Here is a 25387-nt window from a genome sequence, read left to right on the forward strand (position 1 = left end):
CCCGTTTCTTTTAAAGAGAGAGAGAGAGAGAGAGAGAGAGAGAGAGCAGATCCTACTTCGGACAAAGAAGAAAGAAAACTAGGGTTTTGAAAGGGCTCGAGTTTTTCTTTTTGAAAACTCGTCGATTTCTAAATTTTCAGGTGAGTTTTTTTTTTTTTTTTTTTCCACTTATCAATTCGCATTTCATTTCAGCCGATGTCATTGGAATTATCTTGCATTTTCGTCATCAGTTGAATCGATCTCTTTTTCTTCTAGCAAAAAATGTAGGAGTGTGATTTTCATTAAACGAGCAATTGAATTTGTTCAGTGTTTTTTTTTTTTTTTGAAAATTTTTAGATCTTCAGTCGGGAAATGAAATTACCATCTTTTCATTACGCGGACTGGGTTTTGATTGAGTTTCGTTTTCAAAATTTTTGGTTAAGGGCGCGTTTGGTTGCACCAGATATCATGAAACGCACCCCAAGACTTGGTAACATTTGATATTTTTCTGACTGGAGCTGCAAATATTACTTTTTCATTATCTTTTCTATTTTAGGAATTCTTTTAGGTGAGGATTGATTTTTGTTTTATTTTTCTGATTAAATTGACAGGATTTGACTGAAGGGGTGTATGGTACATGCATTGATTGGCGCACTGAATGGTTGGCACGATATCATATTATTATTTACACATATATATTTTGAAAAAGGTGAAATGGGTGATGTAAAGGGTCCTAGAAAAACAGCAAAAGCAGAATAGGGAAGGGGAAAGGGGATTTAGAGGGGAGGGGGATGTCGATCAAACTGACAGTTGATACTCCGCCCACGATGGCCCAGGGCATTAGTACGAGTCGAATTTCCTTGAACTCCAGCAATGGCAATGGAAATGGCACCCCTTTACATGATTCCGATGTTATCTCAAATGAGGACGAGTATGACAGTGATGGTTCCAACTTTGCCACTCCGTAAGTTCCCTTCCCCTTTTTATTACTCCAATAATGCATAGGCTGGTAGAATACTGGTCACTGTTCTCAGTCTTTTCATTTTCATTTTGTGGGCCCATGTAAAATCTATAGAGTTTTAATGGCAGAGGATTTTCTTGCTTAGTTTATCTTGATAATTCTTATTTTTGCATAAGCAAGCACAGGGTAGTTTGCGCTCTTCCATTGAAGGTGGTAGGAACTGCTAGCAATATTTCCAACTGTTCTGTTCTATAAGCGATGGAATATTCAGAATTCACACATGTAAAGTAATGCAGTTCCAAATTGCAATTTTCTGTCTATTTGCTTGTTGCGGATGAACTTTGCGATAATATAAATTTTGTGATCTCTTCAAGTTCCCTTCTGCCTTGCTTAAATCCGAGATATGCTGTCCCCTTTCCAGCAATTTTGTCATGAAATGCTTAGTGCTAATACAAAAGTCCAGTTGTAATTTTTACGCCCATGATACTGGAATTGGTTCCAAGCATATTTGTTTCTTAAGCTGTTCTTTTACCCATTTATGCATCCTTAAACCAAGTGCTTAGGTTTTGGAGCTCTTTCTGTGTTTGCAATACATTAAATGCAAAGTAGTATCATACCCATAATTCACTACTTACAATCTTGTGGCCTTTTGCAGTATGCCATCGACGTTGTCCATATCTGTACCACCAGAGCTGGCTGGTGCTATACCTCTGCTTGATAGATTCCAGGTGGGACTATAGGCTGCAGGGTTCTGAGTTTTGTCTGCTATCTCTTTATTTTATTGAATTGTCTTCTCCTTCAGTAGAAATTATTCGACTAGTGACAACCCATATTAATTCTAGGCTTCTAGCTTTGGTAGAAACGATGTGACCTACCCATTCTCAGTTACATAGGTGGATCCCATCATTTCCAATTTAGATCACATTGTTTCCACCAAATGGGATCCAGAGGACCAATTTTTAGTTGTCTTGTGGACTATGGTCCCATTTCCACTCCTTTTGATATTTGCTTTATTTTTATGTTTTGCCGGTTTCATATCTTCTTTCTATCACCTTGCTCTTCTCTAGGTAGAGGGATTTTTGAGATCCATGCAAAAGCAGATCCAATCTGCTGGAAGACGTGGGTTTTTTTCTAAACGATCTGTCGGCCCTCAAGTTCGAGAGTTTACTTTGGAGGACATGCTGTGTTTCCAAAAGGTACTTCTCCATTTGATTTCATTGCAGTCATTGATTTGAGAATACCTGGATAAAGGTGGTTTACATTGCCATAAGGCTTTTAGATTTTTGAACTTTTAACTCAGGGGAAAAAAGGGGGGGTTTTGTTCTTAAAGGTCTTTATAGTCATGTTCATCACTATTGTTGTATTCAGTGCATAGCTTATGTGAAATATATGCTGAAATTTTGACAGGACCCTATTCCAACTTCTTTGCTTAAGATAAACAGTGACCTGGTAAGTCGTTCAATCAAATCATTCCAGATTATCTTGAAGTATATGGGAGTCGATTCGTTGGATAGAGTGGTTCCTTTGAGCTTAGAAGAGAGGATTGAGCTCGTTGGAAAAGTTTTTAAGCAAGCTTTGAAGCGCCCAGAACTACGGGATGAACTTTTTGTGCAGATTTCAAAGCAAACCCGCAATAATCCTGACAGGTATGCTCTTTGCAATCTGTTGGGTTCTCGTCATCAATGTGAGCAGATTCCCATCTTTTTTGTGCATGCTCTTTCTTTATTGTAGGTTTCTTTGTTTCAATTTCTATTGTTGGTTTATTTATTTCTACAGGCAATGGTTGATAAAAGCTTGGGAATTGATGTATTTGTGTGCATCTTCCATGCCCCCTAGTAAGGATATTGGGGGATATTTATCAGAGTATGTTCATTGTGTAGCCCATGGGGTGAATGCTGATCCTGAAATCCAAACCCTTGCATTGAATACATGGGATGCTCTGAAGCATTCTATGAAGGCTGGACCTAGGCAAACAATTCCTGCACATGAGGAGATTGAAGCTCTGTTGACTGGTAGAAAGCTTACGACCATAGTGTTTTTCTTGGATGAGACCTTTGAAGAAATTACATACAACATGGCAACAACTGTTGCTGATGCTGTCAAGGTACTTCGAAACATTTTTTCCCCTTTATTCTCACTTTCTTGTTTTGACATTGCATTTGATCAATCCACTAGTGGCGCGTTGTGCACACCTCATGATTATTCTAATGCATGCATGTTAAACTTTGTAAGTTGTTCAAATATTGACATTGTTGATGTTGGCATGCATGATGTGGGTACTCGGAGTCACACTTTAGTCTGTGGATTATGCAGAAGGATAAGCATCAATATTGGCTACATACAAGCTATTTAACCATGATACACACACATGTAGGTGTTGGATATGGATATTGGGTGTCAGAAGTAGTGGCTTTTAGAAATTAGATTTGCCAACTTGTCAGCAGAAATATGTAAATTATCACCGTCATCATAACCTTGTGCCAGAAATTTATGGGAATTTCCACTGTACATATCTTTATATTATAATATTATACTGTAATACTATATTGTAATAGATACATAAAAGAACATGATAATTACAATTTATCTTAAAGTTAATCATTCATTTGAAAAAGTATTCCAAAGAGAAAATGTAACAAATAAAAGCAAACAATTAGTTGTTTCACATGTGCTGTGTCCAGAAGTATAGGATCTTCTATGCTCATGTGCTTTACGTGTTGTAATTCTGCTAAACTTGTTATTTCAGGGCCCTCTTAAATCCCAATTTCATTTTGTTAAACTTGATATGTGTTAAACGGCTACATTGTGCTAATCTAGAGGGAGAGAGAGGGATGTGTTGGGAACATAGTTTTTGTGTAAGGGGTATTTTCAGTAATTTTACTTTTATTTACTTAAGGGCACTTTTGTAATTTCATCTATTTTATAAAATAATATAAGAGGAAAGTGGGAACATGAGCCCTAGTTTAATTCCCTTTTCTTAAGTTTCTTCTCTCCCCTTTCACTTCTTTTCATCTTTTCTTCTACTTTTCTCATTTCTATACCAACTTGCTATGGACCTTATTACATGGACTTGGGCCCAATGGACCTTATTCAACTATCAACCTTTCAACACTCCTCCCCCTTAAACTGGAGCATCCTAATGAGGCCCTGCTTGGAACAAGGGCTAACATAAACGAACCTAAGAAAGAAAGAAATTCTTCTCTAACAATATGTGAATGTCCAACGTTTTCTTTGGAGTTTTGCTGACATTCACTGTAAATGGGTTCCGGATCCATTATGGGTTGCTTCACAAATGCTATTTTATGCCATATTAGGTTAATTCCTTTTGGCGTTAATCACTTTGCAGTTTTGAATAATATAAAGTGGAGCATAGTCATTAACAATCATATTATTCTACAGATGTGTGGATGTTTTAACAATATATGTATTCAAGTAATGCCTCTCACGTGAAATTTATTGTTTGTCACTGCCTTCTTACAGTCGCAAAAATTTTTCTGTAAAAAATGTTTATATTGCTAAGCGATGGAAATTACATCTGCTTCAGGAACTTGCAGGGATCATCAAGCTTTCAGCACCATCTAGTTTCAGTCTATTTGAAAGCCGAAAAGTTGTCACTAGTACTAAGTCACCCGACCTTGGCAACGGTAATAATTTTTATCACTTTCTTGAGTTCTATTCATTTGCCAAAAAGAATCTTTTGCAGGATGAGGAATTTATATTATGTGCTTTGTAATTATTGTCTGGAAGATGAGTATTTGCTAAGGCAGTTAATGCAGTAATGTGTTGTCATGTCACAGAGGAATATATTGGATTAGACGACAATCAATACATTGGTGATTTGTTGTCGGGATTCAAGGCAACTAAAGATCGAAGCAAAGGGGAGATTTTGCACTGCAAATTGTTATTCAAAAGATGGTTGTTTCGTGAGTCGGATGAAGCTGTTGCGGACCCGATGTTTCTACAGTTGTCTTATGTGCAGGTGAGTGTAAGGTAGTGACCAGTTGATTGAAGCAATATCTTGGCTTTCCCTTTGATTTAAGTGGTAAGTTCATCTTCTCTGTTTCAGATTCAGTACTTGATGGTAATTTGTGTTTTTCCCATGCCAGTTGCAACGTGATTATATTTTGGGGAACTATCCTGTTGGGAGGGATGATGCTGTGCAGTTGTCTGCATTGCAAATTTTGGTCGAGATTGGATTTGTTGGGAGTCCAGAAACATGCACGTCAGTAATTTTATGTTTTCTGAGCATAGGCTTATCTTCACTTGCTATTTCCTGTTGGTCTTACTTGAAATTGTACATTATATTGTACTTTCTAAAGCTAGGGTTTTTCTAATCATTATAATCAGGTGTTTTTTTTTGTTTTTTTTTTTTTGCAGTGATTGGACATCACTTCTTGAAAGATACTTACCTAGACAAATTGCAATAAGACGAGTGAAACGGGACTGGGAGCTGGATATTCTTTCTCGTTACCATGTGATGGTTAGTCTGGAAGAACTAAACCTAATAATGTTGTTGAATTCATGGAATATCTAAAATTTCGCTTCCTTCAAGTTAGGTTTATTGTAATCTTTATTCAAAAATTCATTTGAAATTTATTCCAGAAAGTAGTTATCTGGAACTTGGATGTATGGTTCCCCTTGTCCAACTTTTGTGATTTCAATTTCATGTGGCAATTCTCAGTTGATATTTCTCATTAGAACTTTGAATGCAGGGATTCTGGGCCCACCCCTTGATTGATCTGTGCTTACCAAATAAAAAGAAAATTTAGCTTTTGCTTCTTCTTTTTTTTTTGCTGAGAGACTGTAGTATTATGCTGTCTCTCTCGTGTTTTTTTGTTTTGTTTACTTTTATGTATTTGTGCTTTTTTTTTTTTTTTTTCTAGATGTAAGGTTGATGTACAAGATTATTATTATTTCCTGTCGAGGCATGCATTCTGAGCTTCTATTTCTTTCCTGGTTGAGCTCATGTATGATTGCCAAAACTATCAGTAGAAAAGCATACTGCTGAAATATGGATAATCCTTTTCTGGATCCCTCTTGTAAGAAGCTTTTGTTGGCCACACAGGAACACCTCTCAAAGGACGATGCAAGGCAACATTTCCTTCGGATCTTGAGAAATCTTCCTTATGGAAATTCAATTTTCTATGGTGTTCGAAAAATTGATGATCCCATAGGGCTTCTGCCCGGTTGGATCATATTAGGCATCAACAAACGTGGGGTATGTTAAAATTCCTCCAATATTTTCCCTATGCCTTAAATATGTCTCCAGTTGTGGCCTCGTTGTTGTTGAAAATGAATGTGGTCACTTGACTGTCCCAGCTTCATTTCTTCCGTCCAGTTCCAAAGGAATACTTGCATTCTGCTGAGCTAAGAGACATTATGCAATTTGGTAGCAGCAGCACTGCCGTCTTTTTTAAGATGAGGGTTGCAGGTGTCCTTCATGTATTCCAGTTTGAAACTAAGCAGGTTTTAACATCTCTTTATGTTTGCTAATTGCTTTTGGCTTCAGGAGGCTTTTCAGATGGCACTGGCTAATCCATGCATGTCTAAACTAGCCATTTTCCCATTATGTTGTAGGGGGAGGAAATTTGTGTTGCTTTTCAAACACATATAAATGATGTAATGCTGCGCAGATACTCAAAGGCACGTGCTGCTGCTAATGGTTCTATTCTAGGAGAGACTCTTAAGCCTCCCGATCTGGATGTATATGAGAAACGCATGAAGGAGTTGTCTAAAGCTCTTGAAGAATCTCAAAGGAAAGCGGATATGGTATGTAATTCAGGTTGTCCTAACAGAAGATGTTAGGAATGCAAGTTAATGCTCCAATTCGTTCTTAATTTTAATTAAGTAGTCACAGGTTATGAACCTTAGAAATACCATTCTAAATCTAACATGGTAAATTAGTAAGCCTAATGATGTAATATGAGGTAAGGCTCAATCTTAAATGATATAATCAGGCTTATTTAGCATATTAAAAGGTCCCTATCTAAGATTCTAAACTTAAAATCAGCATGATTAAAATGAATGTTTTGATCATCTTAAAAGAATTATTCTGATGTATAAATCTGGACCAAAGTATAAGTTGTCTAGCAGTTTTTTCCATCTTAGGCGTCTTTTGGTAAACTGAAAAATAAGGTCTGAAAATTAATTTAAGTGCAGAATTTTAAAAAGTACTGAAAAATCTGTTTGAAAAAAGTCTTGATATCTAAAAATAAGCACTTTTTTTTTTTCACAAAAACTTGGCAATCTGTCATATTTGCCCATATTATCTTAATTTCTATCTTTTGTAGAGTATGAGATGAAACCTGCTATTGCCATCCTACTAAATGCCCAATATAATAAAATTTTAATACTTTCTCTTGTGCATTCTAGCAAGAGAATGTGATGCAGGACAATTAACCACTTGCTCTAAAAGCTCGAACTGTTAGAGTATGGCGAATTAATCCTTTTATCTCATAGCCCAGGGCCCACATCTCATGGGTTTAGGACTTCTGCCGAACCCCCTTTGTGGGCCCCAAATCACATGGGCCGCCCACCTCGAGTGTGTCCCCGCATCCCACGGACTACCCCACTCGAGCTCGGTGTAAAATGCGCATTAATCACCCCTGCTAAGGAGTCTTGAACACGAGACCTCCCCCGTGGGCCCCAAATCGCATGGGTCACCCACCCCGAGTGTGCCCCTGCATCCCACAGGCGACCCCACTTGAGCCAAGTGTGAAAATGCCCCTGCATTAGAATGTTACTCAATTTATAAGTTTTAACCCTTACTATTTTAGGAAGTTCAATTGTGAATTGCGGGTAAGGAGAGATTGAAGGTCAATTAGACGCACGTGCGAGATATGCGTCAAATATCTCATGAATGACTTCGATATCTAGTAGGTGTGCCATGCCAATCAAGACTACCCAAATATTGGGCTTGGATATGGGCTAATTATGATTGGTCATCCTTTGATCTCACCATGCAACAGGCTTAGACGTTCACGACCTACATCTCCTTGATTGGGCCGTCATCTAATTGTTTCAAACTGTTAGATGTGTTAAATGGGTATTCATTGGGCTAGAGAACAATTTTTAGCCCAATCTGACTTGAATTGAATCAGGTCTATCAAAAACAAGATTGAATGGCCACGATCTCATCTATCTGGATCTGGTCAAGCATGATCCTATCTGACTAGACCATCTCGAAGAACACATCGAGAAACCCACCTAAACTAAAATTTGTCCAAATCCGTTTAGCGGATAAGGAGATATGGTCCACTGAAGGAACATACCATCTTGAACATCCGTTTCCGTTAGGATTCATGCCTCAATCAAGATGAGCAACTCCTTGATTGCTTAGAGCTCGAAGTGCTGAACGTCGTGGAAGGCTCATATTTCCTAAAGGAGACAAAATTCCAAAAATAGGATACAAACAGTTGACATCATATTTTACATTAAAAAATAAATTTGTCAGCATGTATGACGACACACAATCTTATATATCCAAGATCTTAGCGTTCAGATCTCTATTCGGGACATGCAGCTACTTATTTTGAAGCTATAAATGAGTTTTGCAAGATGTGCGGTCCACATCTTGAAAGGAGACTAGAAATACCTTGGAAACTGGGCCATAAAGTCAAATCGTTATTATCGCACTGTAACCTGATGTGCAGCGACACACCAATTTCGACGTATAAGATCTCAATGTTTCGATCTCCGTTCGGGATATGCAATTACTTGTTTTGAAGCTATCAATGAATAGTACAAGACATGCGATCTACTTTGCGAAAGGAGTCTAGAAACACCTTGAAAACTGATCCACAAAGTCAAAACGATATTATTGCACATGAGGCCCGGAGGTACAACAACACACCAACTTCAACGTACAAGATCTCAACGCTTTAATCTTCGTTCGGGATGTGTGACCACTTATTTCAAAGCTATTAATAAGTATTACAAAATGTGCAGTCCACTTTGTGAAAGGAGTCTAGAAACACCTTGAAAAATGGGTCCCAATGTTAAATCATTATTACCGCACATGTGGCCTGGATGTACAATAACACACCAACTTCAATGTCCAAGATATCGGTGCTCCGATCTTCGTTCTGGGCGAGTGGACACTCGTTTCGAAGAGCTTGATGGGCACTAAAAGATTAATGGTTTACATCTGTGATCAGACCTCATAAGGTGGCCCGTAAGTGTTTTCATTTTTTGAGAAGAGGAAGGTCATTGTTGTCATTTTAAAGTACTGATATGGAATAAAATCACTTACTGCATACCGCGTTAAGTGATAAGTCAAGAGGGGGGAGCTGAAAAAATCCAATTTTTTAGTGGAAATCGAAATTAAGCACTTAATTGTGTGGATTTACCAAACGCCTTGAACAAGGGAAAATGATTGAAAATACCAAAATTCAATGATAAGTGCTGAAAGTAAGTTTGATCAAACATGCCTTTAATGTCATGATCACCGTGTTTTGGGAAAATCCTAATTTATTAATTACGTTATTTATTTTGGTCATCATCATCATTGATACCGTCTCACATTCTCTTTTTCTTTTCTTCTTCTTCTTCGTTTTTCCTTCTTCTTTAGTAAATTCTCAACATTACTAATTTTAGCTCAAAATTCACCTTATATGTTTAGCCAACAATTCCAGATTTTTTTCCCAAAAGTTTATATCCTTTCTGTATTGTGGTTCATGTATTCGGTGCTATATTAGCGTTCACTGCGGCACAAAGATTGCCATTTGCTTTTGTTTGTTGTGCTAAAAATTTACTTTTGTTAGTCCATGTTTCCACCATGTCACGGTTGAGTTGACATCTAATGCAGTGGTCATTATTCTCTTCTCTTGGACCTTTTGTTTGAGACTTATGTAGTAAGTTATATTTTGTAGTTACTGGATGAATTGCTTGAAAGGCAAAAGCAAGAACTAGAAATGCAGGAAGAGTTGCAAGGGCTGAAGGATTCCTTACAATCTGAGAAGCAAAACTTACGAGAAGTTATTTGTGACCGTGATAAACATAGAGTATTATGTGAGGAAAAAGATTCTGCTTTGCAGGTGAGTACGGTCCCTATTCTGGGCATGCTATGCTATTGTTTCTTTCCTCAAACTTGATGTTTACTTCCTTATTCACACCTGCTTTTACTTTTTATTTATTTCTTTTATACTATTTTATCAGGCTGCGTTGCTGGATAAGAATGTCATGGAAACCAAGCTAGCAAAGCTGGGCAATAAAGGCTGTTCTTCCTTAGAAAACAGTGCCAAAAGGCTGTATTTACTTGGATCTAGTAACCATGATGGAGAATCTGCATTGCACTCTGGGAGATTAGATAACTCTACTTCTGATTTGCCGGTAACCTTGATTGCAACATGATGATATTGTCACCCTGTTGATGATTCTGTTATGTTGCTAGATAACTCTACTTCTGATTTGCCAGTAACCTTGATAGCAACATGATGATATTGTCACCCTTTTGATGATTCTGTTATGTTGCTTTAAGTTCCCACGTATAGCATACCCTCCGATGGAAAGTTCCATTGACTTTTGATTTTTGCTGCAGTTACCAAGAAACATGTTTCTCCGCACAAATATCTATGTTTCTAGCTGCCAGTTCCCACTTCTAGCTAACTGCTACTACAGCCATTGTACACTAAGACATTTCACACATCCTTTTCTTGCTTCATTTCCTGTGTCCATTTCTCAGTCTAGTAACTATGGTCATCACTTCACGTACATTGTTTGGAGCTTCAATATCTGATTTGCCTTTAAATGTAGGCATTAAATAAACTTCAAGAGGAGCTGAAGGCACGCACAGAGGAGCTGCATGCAACAGAAGAAACCAGTAAGGGACTGGCAAATGAAAAACTATTGTTGGAGCAGAGAATTTCAAGGCTCGAGAAGAAGAAAACTGAAGAGGTATCTCACACACTGTGTACCTTTGTTTATTGCTCCTAGCACAATTGCTTACTCTCTCCATTCAGTTCATTAAAATTTTGTTGTGATTTATTTGAACTCAAAATGTGAAACTTTGGACTATTAAATATTCAGGGTTTATTGTGCATATGTGACTGTTTTTGCTAAAGATGTTGCAACAAATCCTGCCTTGGTATTTGTGAAGGGCTATGTTTCTGATGTCCGCATTTTGCTACTATAATGCAGTTGGGAGTTCTTGAAAGAAATTTCGAAAAAGAATGTAAAGAACTTAGGATGCAAATTACTGAACTGGAAAAAAAGCTGGAAGGGACTAAACAAGAATTGGCTGTTGCTGAATCATCTCTTACAATGATGAATACGGAGTTGGATACACTGCAAAATAGTTTAAAGGAATTACAGGAACTTCGGGAAATGAAGGAGGTAGCATTTCATATATCCACTATTAATGCTTAATCTGCCGGTCCATGATAAATATGTTAAACTCCTCTTATGACCCACACAAAATTTTTCATTGCATACATTTCCACCTCTTTGCATAATTGTTATAACTAAGAAGATCTGATGCGATCAGGATATTGATAGAAAGAATGAACAAACTGCTGCAATTTTAAAGAAGCAAGGTGCACAACTGGTCGAATTAGAAGCACTGTACAAGGAAGAACAAATCTTAAGGAAGCGATATTTCAATACCATTGAAGGTTGACATTGACTTTTCTTTTATTATTTTGTCAAGCCTAACCGGTGATTATTCATCATTAATACCTCATACATATCTGGACATTATTGGCGTAGATATGAAGGGGAAGATCAGAGTATTTTGCCGCTTGCGACCCCTTAGTGGAAAGGAGATTGCTGATAAAGAGAGAAATGCTCTTTCAAGTCTTGATGAGTTTACAATTGAACATCCATGGAAGGATGATAAGCCAAAGCAACACTTATATGATCGTGTTTTTGATGGTGCGGCTTCTCAAGAGGATGTTTTTGAGGACACAAAAGTATGCCTTTAATATATCTGACGAGTTACAGACATTGAAGTTATATTCTTTGCCATTTCATATTTTTTTTTCTGTGCTTTCTAGTTTTTAGTAGTACTTAAGCCATGTTGAACTTGTAATTTTCATGCAGTATCTAGTGCAGTCAGCTGTTGATGGCTATAATGTTTGCATATTTGCATACGGACAAACTGGTTCTGGAAAGACATTCACGATTTATGGGTCTGAAAGTAACCCGGGACTCACCCCTAGAGCAACTGCAGAGCTTTTCAGGATTGTGAGGCATGACAGCAATAAGTTCACTTTCTCTTTGAAGGTAATTTTTACACTAAAATTTTATTTATTTATTTATTTTTTGGAGAGATAAAGCAAATTTATTAGGTAGAGCCAAAAGCAAAACAAACCATACAAGAAAAGGAAAAGAAAAGAAGAAAAGAAAAAACTAAACTGAAATGCAACTAGGACACCAGCCCAAAGGCTGGGAAATCCTCAGGAGAAGATATCAGGATTCCCAGTCCCTCAAGAACATCTTAGCCCTATTGAACACCCCTGAAGAGGGAAGACTCTTGTTACAGGACAACGGTTGATCCTTTTTTCTTTTTTCTTTCCATCATTATACAAAAGTGTACCTGCAATGCTGTCTTTTTCAATTTACTCTTTTGGTGCTAATTCAGTTCTTTTCATAGTCATGTGACATCATTGATGGAGTAATGCAGGCATATATGGTGGAGATATATCAAGATACACTAGTAGATCTTCTATTACCAAAGAGTGCAAAGCGTTTGAAACTAGAAATTAAAAAAGATCTAAAGGTGATTTTCCTTGTCGACTTGACCAACAGATGCTTGATAATTCTATTTTCACTAGATGCTTCTCACACGTCTAGACAGAGAAGAAAATTGATTTCAAAAGATCTGCCTTCTTTATTTGACGAATTTGAGTTTCATTCCTTCTTTTTTCTGTCACATATGGCTCTTGCTAATGAGTTTTTTTCCCCTAGGGGATGGTAGCTATAGAGAACACGACAGTTGTATCTATTTCAAGCTATGAGGATTTGAGAGCTCTTATTTTGAGAGGGACTGAGCAACGACACATGTCTGGGACTCGAATGAATGAAGAGAGCTCAAGATCACACTTGATACTTTCAATTGTTATAGAAAGCACTAACCTTCAAACACAATCTCTTTCCAGAGGAAAGGTAACATATCACATATTAATCATTTCATTAATATTGTCTCTCATAATAGCTAATTGATTAGTCACAGTGGTTCACTACAGAACTTTAGCCAAGCATTCCTTGTTCATAACATTGGATAAGTTGACATGCTTCAGCTTCATGTAAGTTGTAATGTTGCTATTGGTGAGTTTAGTTCTTTAGAAGCTAATGTATCCAAGTTGTGATGGAACCTTAGTTATTGGAAACGTAGAACATGGGAGCTGCTATGGAAGTGGAAACTGCAATAAATGTGCAAAATAAGCTATTTTAAGACCCAAAGCTGCAAGTTACAACCGATTGCTAGATTCTGATGCAGGAGCAAGACCCTAAGTAGAAGATTCTTGCCTCTATGGATGAAACTTGATATATTTTTATCATGATAGCAATACCCAAGCAATATTTACTTTTTCCTTGTGTCTTATTGCCATGCGACAGTTTGGTTTGCCTTTTCCAGTGGCCTTTTTTTTTTGTGTCCTCAACCATCATGTGCCAATAAAGAAATCATCATCTCTCACATGAAACCATGTTGCCGGGTTTTTTTTTTTTTTTTAATAATAAAAATAAAAATTAGTGACGTCTTGTTAGCTTGGTGGTACGCTTTTGGGGCTACAGGTCATGTAGTGCATGTTTATATGAGTAACAGAGGAACCAGCATGACAGCTTCCATTTTTTTACTGCTTGTAGCATGGAAATGCATGAGGTTTATTTGAATGATCCATTGATGGATAACCTTTGGTGCCAAATGATTGAATTGAAGTCTACTTTATGTTGCTCCACTATTGTGCGTTTGTGTGCATGCATGTGTATATGCTTTGGTTCAGGTAATCATTATATACATACACACAGTGCCCGTGTGCGTGTGTGTGTGTGTGTGTGTGTGTGTGTGTGTGCATGTGCATGTGTGTGTGGATTGGGCACACATATATGTATGTATGTGTGTGTGTACACTCATCTATACGACCACTGGACTATGTGATTGATGTTGTTTCTTGACTTGCAAACTCGATTTAAAATTTGAGATTTTGACCAATTCATATAATCTTTCCTGTGTACAGCTTAGTTTTGTGGATCTTGCTGGTTCTGAAAGGGTGAAGAAATCGGGCTCTTGTGGACATCAATTGAAAGAAGCACAAAGCATCAACAAATCTCTTTCAGCCCTCGGGGATGTGATCAGTGCTTTATCATCAGATGGACAGCATATACCTTACAGGAATCACAAGTTGACTATGCTAATGAGTGATTCCCTTGGTGGCAATGCTAAAACACTTATGTTTGTCAATGTCTCTCCTGCTGAGTCGAACTTGGATGAGACCCACAATTCTCTAATGTAAGCATCTTTTCATCTTTTCAATTCTCACAAAATCGTAATTGCACTAGGTGAACTTAAAAAGCAGCAAGGGAAAGATTAATTTCTCAGTATAGTTAAAACTTGACAAGTCATGAAATAAACAGAAGGCTGTCTTGGTAAATATGCTGAACCAATCAACCGGATTCAGCTTGCCTTTGGTTGTGCTGGGGGTCTATCACGATCACTGAAAACTTCTAGTTGAGTCAGAAATGATCTTTTGACTTCTGTAATTGACTTTGATTGAGTCAATGAACATCTTGACTTCTAAGTCAATCAATTTCAATGGTTTTTCTACAACTAGGTGCTGAGGCCCCAGTGAAATTAAGTTGACCTTGACAAAATTCCCTCTTTAGAACTGGTTATGCGGTGTGTGGACTTGTGACGCAGGACAACCCTAATTATGATGCATGCTCATGGAGATAATTAAACAGCGGAAATAAAAGGAATAAATGATCTAAAATTCTAACAATAATCATCATAACTGAGAAAATCATAAAGGAAACATGCAATGGAGCGGGCCATCACTACAACCATGGAGTATGGAATTCAATTACTACTTAGGTTGGATCCGGCGAGGGATGAGACCTCCCGATCTTGCATGGTCACACCCAATCGATCAATGAAGATCACTAGTCCGAAGAACCAAGAAGTTTCTCGGATTAGGGATTTGAGAATTTGGGGATTTAGGGTTTAGATCGGTTCTCAAGATTTTGATCGAAGAGGAATTAGCCAAAACAAAAAAAAATAGAAGAAAGAAAGTTATTACCTTGAGGAAGTTGGAGGGGCACAAGAAGAAATTAGAAGAAGAAGATCAAGGGGAGAGAAGAAGCACCATTAGAGAGAAGAGAGGAAGGAGGCAACCAAAGGGTTTGCTTTTCATTCATCAATAGTTGAAATTCGTGTTTAGGGCTTTACCCCACTTAAATAAGCACATAAAGACATAAAATTACTAAAATACCCCTAGGATAAGCAAATAAAGATATAAGATTACTAAAAGACCGCTAACTAAGTCAAAAAACGTGCAAATAACATAAGTATGGGAAAGTTTGGGCGCTCGGTCCTCTTTCTCCAATCTTCCTTCACATGTGTCTTCCCTAAGTGGGGTCTTCTATATGTCCAATCACATGTGAAAGGTCTTCAGCTCCTCAATATTCGCCTATCCACAAGGACGGCACTTGTGGTTGGCGCTTTCTTCGTTGGTACACCTTGAATGCACCTGTGTCCGCATCAATTCCCCTCGGGTGAGAAAAACTCGACCCCGACGAGTTGAAACTTTTGTAACGCTCAAGTAGATCTGGATCAATACCCTGCAATGCGTCGCCCGACAGCCACGTAGATTCAGACGATGGTTTGTTCTTCCACTTGACAAGATACCTTTGTAAACCCCCATCTCTCGTGTATACTATCTCGTCATCCAAGATTTCCTCATTTGCTTCTTTTTGGGTATTGGGTGGTGGTGGGGGTGGATGGGGTTGGGTAGCAAACTCAGAAAAAGGCCATGAAAGGGATGATGTATCAACAATGGGAGTATGGGCACGGACTAGATCTTCCACATTAAAAGTTGGATTAATGCTCATTTCAGATGGAAGGTCAACCCGATACGCGTTGGACCCAACCTTTTGTAATATCTTGAATGGTCCAGCACTACGCGCTTGTAATTTCTTTGCAGATCCTTGAGAGAATCGCTCTGGCCTTATTCGCACCATTACATAGTCTCCTTCTTGAAATTCTTGCACTCTACGATGAGAATCAGCTAAAACTTTATAATCATCATTGCTCTTATTTAACCGCTGTCTAATATGTGTATGCAAATCATGAATATGGCGTGCGAATGCATCGGTTGACTCAGAAGATTTGGGTAACAGACATAGGTAAGAGATCTATGGGCATTCTAGGTTTATAACCACTTACAATTTCAAAAGGACTCAACCCTGTAGATCTATTAACTGACCCATTATAAGCAAGTTCAGCAGTTGGTAAAATTAGGTCCCAAGTCTTAACATGTTCACCCACTAGACAACGTAGAAGATTTCCAAGGCTACGGTTTACCACTTCAGTTTGACCATCTGTTTGTGGGTGGTAAGCAGTAGAAAATTGCAAATGAGTTCCCATAATGTGCCACAGTGTCTTCCAAAAATAGCTAGTAAATCGAACATCACGATCAGACACTATGGTTTTAGGTAACCCATGGAGACGCACCACACCATCAAAAAAAAGACGAGCAACATGAGACGCATCTGACGTCTTCGAACATGGGAGGAAATGCGCCATTTTAGAAAAACGGTCCACAACGACAAAAACGGAATCGTGCTTTTTTATAGTCTTGGGAAGCCCGAGCACGAAGTCCATACTAATGTCCTGCCACGGAGCATGTGGCACTGACAATGGCGTGTACAACCCAAGATTTTGCTTTCTTTGCTTTGCCGGTTGATCGAAACTGCCCTAAAACTTTGGCTACATCTCGCTGAGGCTTGCAATAGAAACGATCTTCCACGAGGGCAATGGTCTTATCACGACCAAAATGGCGGCTATCCCTCCCGAATGAAGCTCCCAGATGAGGAATTCACGAAGGGACATACGGGAATACAAAGTCTGTCTCCCTTGAAAAGAAAGTTATCTTTAAGAACATATCCACCCATAATATGCTGTTGGTCACTAGAGAGCGACGTGTAAGTACCCCCAAAATCGGGACATATGGGGTATTCATCTTTCATTGCTCAAATCCGACTACCTCTACACTCAAAGAGTTGAGCAACGCCACTCTCCTACTAAGGGCATCCGCCGGTTTGTTTTCAACCCCGGCCTTGTGTTTCAAAACAAACGAATATTCCTGAAGAAACGCTACCCACTTGGCATGCCTTGGGTTGAGTTTCTTCTGAGAATGCAAATATCTGAAAGCCTCATGGTCAGAAAACAAAACGAATTCTTATGGTAGGAGGTAGTATCACCAATGTCTCGGGGATTGCACTACCGCATAAAATTCTTTGTCGTAAGTGGAGTATTTTTGTTTTGCCTCATTCAGTTTTTCACTGAAATAGGCCACTGGGTGTCCTTCTTGACTCAACACTCCACCTATACCGACACCAGACGCATCGCACGCTACTACAAAGACTGTAGAAAAGTCAGGTAGACGCATGACAGGAGCTTCCATCATCTTGCCCTTAATTTCTTTAAAAGCCTTGACGGCGGCTTTAGACCACACGAACTCTCCCTTTTTCATGCACTCGGTAATGGGAGCCATGATCGTGCTAAAACCCCTAATGAACCGACGATAAAAAGTTGCTAGGCCGTGAAAACTTCGCACCTCATGAATGTTCCTTGGTTCTGGCCACTCAACTATGGCCCTGACTTTTTCAGGGTCTGCCCGCATCCCTTCAGATGACACTATAAATCCTAAGAACACAACTTGGTTAGACATGAATGCACATTTCTTAAGATTAGCGTACAACTTTTCCTTCCTAAGGACACTACAGACCTTCTTTAAATGTTCAAGGTGTGATTCCTTAGTGGTACTATAAATAATAATATCGTCAAAGTACACCACTAGGAATTTTTCCATGAACGGCCTCAAAGCTTGGGTCATCACCCGTATGAAAGTACTGGGTGCGTTAGTCAAGCCGAAGGGCATGACCAACCACTCATACAACACATCTTTCGTCTTAAACGCCGTCTTCCACTCATCTCCTGGGCGTATACGAATTTGGTGATATCCACTCTTGAGGTCTATCTTAGAGAATATAGTGGACCGGCCATCATGTCAAGCATATCATCAAGTCTAGGTATAGGGAACCTATACTTGATAATTTTGTTTATGGCACGGCTATCCACACACATGCGCCATGTGCCGTCTTTCTTTAGGCGTCAACAATGCAGGCACGGCACACGGGCTCATACTCTCTTGGATGAAACCCTTTTGCAGAAGCTCATCAACTTGCTTCTTTAACTCTGCATGCGCTGTAGGGTTCATCCTATAGTGAGGAAGGTTCGGTAGAGTAGACCCTGGGACAAGATCAATGGCATGTTGTATGTCCTTCATCGGTGGCAACTCATTCGGTAAGTCTTCAGGAAATACATCACTGTATTCCTTCAGGACCGAGATCACCTCACAGGGCAACTCTGATGGAACCTCAGGTGTAATTTCTCTAGCCACAAGGGCATACACCATAGAATCCTCCTTAGCCTCTTTTTCAAACTCTCTTGCGCTGATTATATGTAAAGACTTAGGTTTGGATTTCCCCATTTCTCTAGGCTCACTTGCCTTCTCATCCTTCTTCTTTCCTAGTGTATTCTCAGGTGGCATGGGATTAAGTTTGATCTTTTTACCATTATACATAAAAGTACACGCATTCGAACGGCCAAAGATCGTGACATCATTATCGAATAGCCACGGTCTACCTAGGATAACATGCCCCACATCCATAGGTAAAACATCACACCACAGGGACTCTTTGTATGACCCAAACTCGATGGGGACTAGACATTGTTGGGTGACAGGTAGGGATGTCTTGTCAACCCAAGAAACTTTATACGGGTCTGGATGAGGTGTGGATTTCAGTTTTAAGCGATCTAAGGTGCTAGTGGAAATCACATTCTGACAACTTCCACTGTCCACTATCACCTTACAATTCTTTTCACCACACTTGGCAATAGTGTAGAAGATAGTGCTTCGACGCCAGTCAGCACTACTTCTAGATAACACACGCCTGACTATTGCAAGCGTTGCTTCTCCATCCACTTCTTCATCAGTAAGTCCTCCTTCAGGGTGATACTCTTCAACTTCATAATCACCCTGGTCATCTCCACCCTCGTGGGATTCGCCTATAACTAAGGCTCTCCCACGGCTCTTCGTAGGACACTGATTAGACATGTGGCCAAGGTTACCACACTCATAGCACCTCACTTGGCTCATGTTACTAGGACCGGCACCAAGAACCCCTTTGCTCTTGTCCTCCTTAGGCCTAGGCGGAATGGTCGCCTGTGCCCTAGGTTGATTACCAATATTAGGTCTAGTTCCTTGGGAACTAGATCTAGTATTGGAGTCTCGGGACTCAAAACGACGAACGACAGGAGCCTTCAGATACTGCTCTAACTCCTGCACGACTTGATATGCTTCATCTAAGTCCGTTAAGGGCTGAGTGATAAGCTCGCGCTGAAGATCCGCACAAAGGCCCATCTTAAAACGCGAGAGCGTTACTAGAGGGTCTTCTCGGATATCACATCGCATCACATACTCTTCAAATTTAGCGATGTAGTCAGCGGCAGACATTGACCCTTGGCGTAAGGATTGCCATTGGTCAAGGAGCTTCTGACGGTATGAGAGAGGAAGGTACTTCTCCTTCAACTTCTCTTTCATCTCATACCAATGTGTGATAGGGGCTCTACCAACTCTCTCTACCCTACGCTCGGTGTTGGTCCAGAAGAGCTTGGCTTGACCCACAAGCTTCATCTTAGCAAACCGCATTTGACGGTTTTCTGACATGCCATACCACTCAAAGTAGTGGTCCATGTCAGCAACCCAGACAAGGAATGCCTTGGGATCCAAGCGTCCATCAAAACTCGGGGCCTCAACTCTCACACTCTTCATCGCACGCTCATCTGGATCATAACGGTCTTGATGACCACATGTGGTTCGTGCCTCTCGCACCACACCACGACCGTTACCACGATCTCTATCCTCACTACCACCACGTGTGGCAGCACGTTCTTCAATGATTCCTTCCACTTGGGAGTGCGCATCTTCCCCTACGGCGGGGTTTTCCTTTTGGGACGCCTCTAGTTGCTCCACCTTAGTCATGGTGGTGGTAATTTGGTTCTCAAGGCGGGCAAACTCACGCCTTTGACTCGCTTCTAGGGCGGTTATCTTTTGTATCAATTGAGCAAGTTGCTCAGATAACTGCTCGTTATTCATGGTAGGTTGAAGTCCGAAACCTCTACCTCTTCTCGTGGGCATACAATGAAGACTTGAACCAAACTCTACCTAACTAGACTACTAGGTGTTATGACTTTCAAGATGAATGCGATGAATGCAAAACTACTATGAACTGACACAATTAAGTTGAAACAGGAAACAACTCAAATCTGAAAATTTTCCAGATTAGAAACTTTCTAAAATTGGAAAGTTTCGAAAATTGAAAACTTTCTAAACTTGAAACTTTCCCAAGTTAAACCTAAAAATCAAAACCCTAATTTGATAACTCGATCTAGACAAAAACCATGCAAGCTCATGGACAGCCCTAATTATGATGCATGCTCATGGAGATAATTAAGCAGCGGAAATAAAAGGAATAAATGATCTAGGCGTAAGGATTGCCATTGGTCAAGGAGCTTCTGACGGTATTAGAGAGGAAGGTACTTCTCCTTCAACTTCTCTTATCTCATACCAATGTGTGATAGGGGCTCTACCAACTCTCTCTACCCTACGCTCGGTGTTGGTCCAGAAGAGCTTGGCTTGACCCACAAGCTTCATCTTAGCAAACCGCATTTGACGGTTTTCTGACATGCCATACCACTCAAAGTAGTGGTCCATGTCAGCAACCCAGTCAAGGAATGCCTTGGGATCCAAGCGTCCATCAAAACTCGGGGCCTCAACTCTCACACTCTTCATCGCACGCTCATCTGGATCATAACGGTCTTGATGACCACATGTGGTTCGTGCCTCTCGCACCACACCACGACCGTTACCACGATCTCTATCCTCACTACCACCACGTGTGGCAGACGTTCTTCAATGATTCCTTCCACTTGGGAGTGCGCATCTTCCCCTACGGCGGGGTTTTCCTTTTGGGACGCCTCTAGTTGCTCCACCTTAGTCATGGTGGTGGTAATTTGGTTCTCAAGGCGGGCAAACTCACGCCTTTGACTCGCTTCTAGGGCGGTTATCTTTTGTATCAATTGAGCAAGTTGCTCAGATAACTGCTCGTTATTCATGGTAGGTTGAAGTCCGAAACCTCTACCTCTTCTCGTGGGCATACAATGAAGACTTGAACCAAACTCTACCTAACTAGACTACTAGGTGTTATGACTTTCAAGATGAATGCGATGAATGCAAAACTACTATGAACTGACACAATTAAGTTGAAACAGGAAACAACTCAAATCTGAAAATTTTCCAGATTAGAAACTTTCTAAAATTGGAAAGTTTCGAAAATTGAAAACTTTCTAAACTTGAAACTTTCCCAAGTTAAACCTAAAAATCAAAACCCTAATTTGATAACTCGATCTAGACAAAAACCATGCAAGCCTAGGCTTTGATACCAAATTTGACGCAGAACAGCCCTAATTATGATGCATGCTCATGGAGATAATTAAACAGCGGAAATAAAAGGAATAAATGATCTAAAATTCTAACAATAATCATCATAACTGAGAAAATCATAAAGGAAACATGCAATGGAGCGGGCCATCACTACAACCATGGAGTATGTCAGCAACCCAGTCAAGGAATGCCTTGGGATCCAAGCGTCCATCAAAACTCGGGGCCTCAACTCTCACACTCTTCATCGCACGCTCATCTGGATCATAACGGTCTTGATGACCACATGTGGTTCGTGCCTCTCGCACCACACCACGACCGTTACCACGATCTCTATCCTCACTACCACCACGTGTGGCAGCACGTTCTTCAATGATTCCTTCCACTTGGGAGTGCGCATCTTCCCCTACAGCGGGGTTTTCCTTTTGGGACGCCTCTAGTTGCTCCACCTTAGTCATGGTGGTGGTAATTTGGTTCTCAAGGCGGGCAAACTCACGCCTTTGACTCGCTTCTAGGGCGGTTATCTTTTGTATCAATTGAGCAAGTTGCTCAGATAACTGCTCGTTATTCATGGTAGGTTGAAGTCCGAAACCTCTACCTCTTCTCGTGGGCATACAATGAAGACTTGAACCAAACTCTACCTAACTAGACTACTAGGTGTTATGACTTTCAAGATGAATGCGATGAATGCAAAACTACTATGAACTGACACAATTAAGTTGAAACAGAAACAACTCAAATCTGAAAATTTTCCAGATTAGAAACTTTCTAAAATTGGAAAGTTTCGAAAATTGAAAACTTTCTAAACTTGAAACTTTCCCAAGTTAAACCTAAAAATCAAAACCCTAATTTGATAACTCGATCTAGACAAAAACCATGCAAGCCTAGGCTTTGATACCAAATTTGACGCAGGACAACCCTAATTATGATGCATGCTCATGGAGATAATTAAACAGCGGAAATAAAAGGAATAAATGATCTAAAATTCTAACAATAATCATCATAACTGAGAAAATCATAAAGGAAACATGCAATGGAGCGGGCCATCACTACAACCATGGAGTATGTCAGCAACCCAGTCAAGGAATGCCTTGGGATCCAAGCGTCCATCAAAACTCGGGGCCTCAACTCTCACACTCTTCATCGCACGCTCATCTGGATCATAACGGTCTTGATGACCACATGTGGTTCGTGCCTCTCGCACCACACCACGACCGTTACCACGATCTCTATCCTCACTACCACCACGTGTGGCAGCACGTTCTTCAATGATTCCTTCCACTTGGGAGTGCGCATCTTCCCCTACAGCGGGGTTTTCCTTTTGGGACGCCTCTAGTTGCTCCACCTTAGTCATGGTGGTGGTAATTTGGTTCTCAAGGCGGGCAAACTCACGCCTTTGACTCGCTTCTAGGGCGGTTATCTTTTGTATCAATTGAGCAAGTTGCTCAGATAACTGCTCGTTATTCATGGTAGGTTGAAGTCCGAAACCTCTACCTCTTCTCGTGGGCATACAATGAAGACTTGAACCAAACTCTACCTAACTAGACTACTAGGTGTTATGACTTTCAAGATGAATGCGATGAATGCAAAACTACTATGAACTGACACAATTAAGTTGAAACAGGAAACAACTCAAATCTGAAAATTTTCCAGATTAGAAACTTTCTAAAATTGGAAAGTTTCGAAAATTGAAAACTTTCTAAACTTGAAACTTTCCCAAGTTAAACCTAAAAATCAAAACCCTAATTTGATAACTCGATCTAGACAAAAACCATGCAAGCCTAGGCTTTGATACCAAATTTGACGCAGGACAGCCCTAATTATGATGCATGCTCATGGAGATAATTAAACAGCGGAAATAAAAGGAATAAATGATCTAAAATTCTAACAATAATCATCATAACTGAGAAAATCATAAAGGAAACATGCAATGGAGCGGGCCATAACTACAACCATGGAGTATGGAATTCAATTACTACTTAGGTTGGATCCGGCGAGGATGAGACCTCCCGATCTTGCATGGTCACACCCAATCGATCAATGAAGATCACTAGTCCGAAGAACCAAGAAGTTTCTCGGATTAGGGATTTGAGAATTTGGGGATTTAGGGTTTAGATCGGTTCTCAAGATTTTGATCGAAGAGGAATTAGCCAAAACAAAAAAATAGAAGAAAGAAAGTTATTACCTTGAGGAAGTTGGAGGGGCACAAGAAGAAATTAGAAGAAGAAGATCAAGGGGAGAGAAGAAGCACCATTAGAGAGAAGAGAGGAAGGAGGCAACCAAAGGGTTTGCTTTTCATTCATCAATAGTTGAAATTCGTGTTTAGGGCTTTACCCCACTTAAATAAGCACATAAAGACATAAAATTACTAAAATACCCCTAGGATAAGCAAATAAAGATATAAGATTACTAAAAGACCGCTAACTAAGTCAAAAAACGTGCAAATAACATAAGTATAGGAAAGTTTGGGCGCTCGGTCCTCTTTCTCCAATCTTCCTTCACATGTGTCTTCCCTAAGTGGGGTCTTCTATATGTCCAATCACATGTGAAAGGTCTTCAGCTCCTCAATATTCGCCTATCCACAAGGATGGCACTTGTGGTTGGCGATTTCTTCGTTGGTACACCTTGAATGCACCTGTGTCCGCATCAACTTGGAAGCCTGCATATCTCATTGGTTGATGTGGCTGGGATCCTGCAGGTCATGGGGGGTCTCTTTGCTTCACCCAATGAGACCTACTAATTTCTAAATACACTGACCAAATCCACCCCACCCCCCCTTTTTCTTTTTTCTTTTTCTTTTTTTTTCTGTTCCCAAATTTGTCTGTAATACTTCCCTTTTAGCAGATCAAAACATTGATGGTGGTGAATCTGTCTCCTCCCCAACTTCAGCCATCCACTCTTCAATTACTTGACCATTTTATTTAACATGGTTTTTACGTATTTAGTTTTTTTTAGATGGTAACTTTACCACATGTTATATTGTCGAGTTTCTTAGGAGATTATTTCCAATGCGCCTCTCGTTTGTGTCTGGCGGTAACATACCCATTATAAAACAGGATTTCGTCTCATGAAGTTGCTTCTCACATTGGTTCAGGTATGCATCGAGAGTGCGTTCAATCGTGAATGATCCGAGCAAGAACGTATCCTCAAAGGAAGTCGCCCGTTTAAAGAAGATGGTGGCTTACTGGAAGGAACAGGCGGGAAAGAGGGGGGACGATGAAGAACTGGAAGAGATCCAAGAAGAACCCCCGATGAGAGAGAGGACCAGCAGCCCCTATTCCATGTAACTATCGTTTGGAGGAATGAGGGTGGTCTATCAGGTGGCATATTTAGAATGTGTGGCATCACTCAGGTTTCTTCTCTACAGATGCTAGTCTTGCCTTGTTCATTTGGGACTGTTGGTTTGAAAATATTCACATTGGTATACAGAGGAGGTACCATGCATTGCCTTTTATACATAGGAGGTTTCTTTAGTTTGTCAATACATACACAGTGGTTGTAACATGTAAAGTGAACTTTGTTAATTTATAAAGGGCAATCTTTCTGTCTTTATCTGCATTTGATTCTATAGAAAAAGAAGGTAAGGATGGCTTAATCGTTGTCAGATATTCATTTGCCTATTTTGTTTCAGCCATGTATCTATTGGGCCATTGATTAGAATAACTTAAGATTTGCCTCTCTATGCTTGCTATATGATATTATCAGTCTGAAAACTGTCAAAATTCTA

General features: G+C 39.8%; 1 protein-coding gene across 4 annotated transcripts; it reads left to right on the top strand.

The window, feature by feature from the left end:
* On the top strand, positions 1–25210 carry LOC131218746 (kinesin-like protein KIN-14I). Of its 4 annotated transcripts, none has more exons than XM_058213520.1 (25): positions 1–140; positions 337–469; positions 591–943; positions 1596–1668; positions 2008–2136; positions 2348–2586; positions 2717–3044; positions 4485–4584; positions 4738–4919; positions 5047–5162; positions 5318–5420; positions 6006–6158; positions 6260–6406; positions 6518–6709; positions 9811–9975; positions 10097–10270; positions 10694–10834; positions 11078–11272; positions 11424–11550; positions 11645–11847; positions 11978–12160; positions 12561–12656; positions 12845–13042; positions 14116–14387; positions 24755–25210. In XM_058213520.1, exons 3-25 carry the CDS (start codon positions 771–773, stop codon positions 24945–24947), a joined length of 3882 nt encoding a protein of 1293 aa, XP_058069503.1. In that variant the 5' UTR covers positions 1–140; positions 337–469; positions 591–770; the 3' UTR covers positions 24948–25210. The 4 variants fall into 4 exon arrangements, with proteins under 4 accessions (XP_058069503.1, XP_058069484.1, XP_058069495.1 ...); XM_058213512.1 differs by having other exon boundaries at positions 15–140; positions 423–469; XM_058213501.1 differs by lacking the exon at positions 337–469.
* The last annotated feature ends 177 nt before the right edge of the window (positions 25211–25387 follow it).

Source organism: Magnolia sinica, chromosome 1 (assembly GCF_029962835.1).
Source record: "Magnolia sinica isolate HGM2019 chromosome 1, MsV1, whole genome shotgun sequence".
In the NCBI taxonomy this organism is placed as follows: domain Eukaryota; kingdom Viridiplantae; phylum Streptophyta; class Magnoliopsida; order Magnoliales; family Magnoliaceae; genus Magnolia; species Magnolia sinica.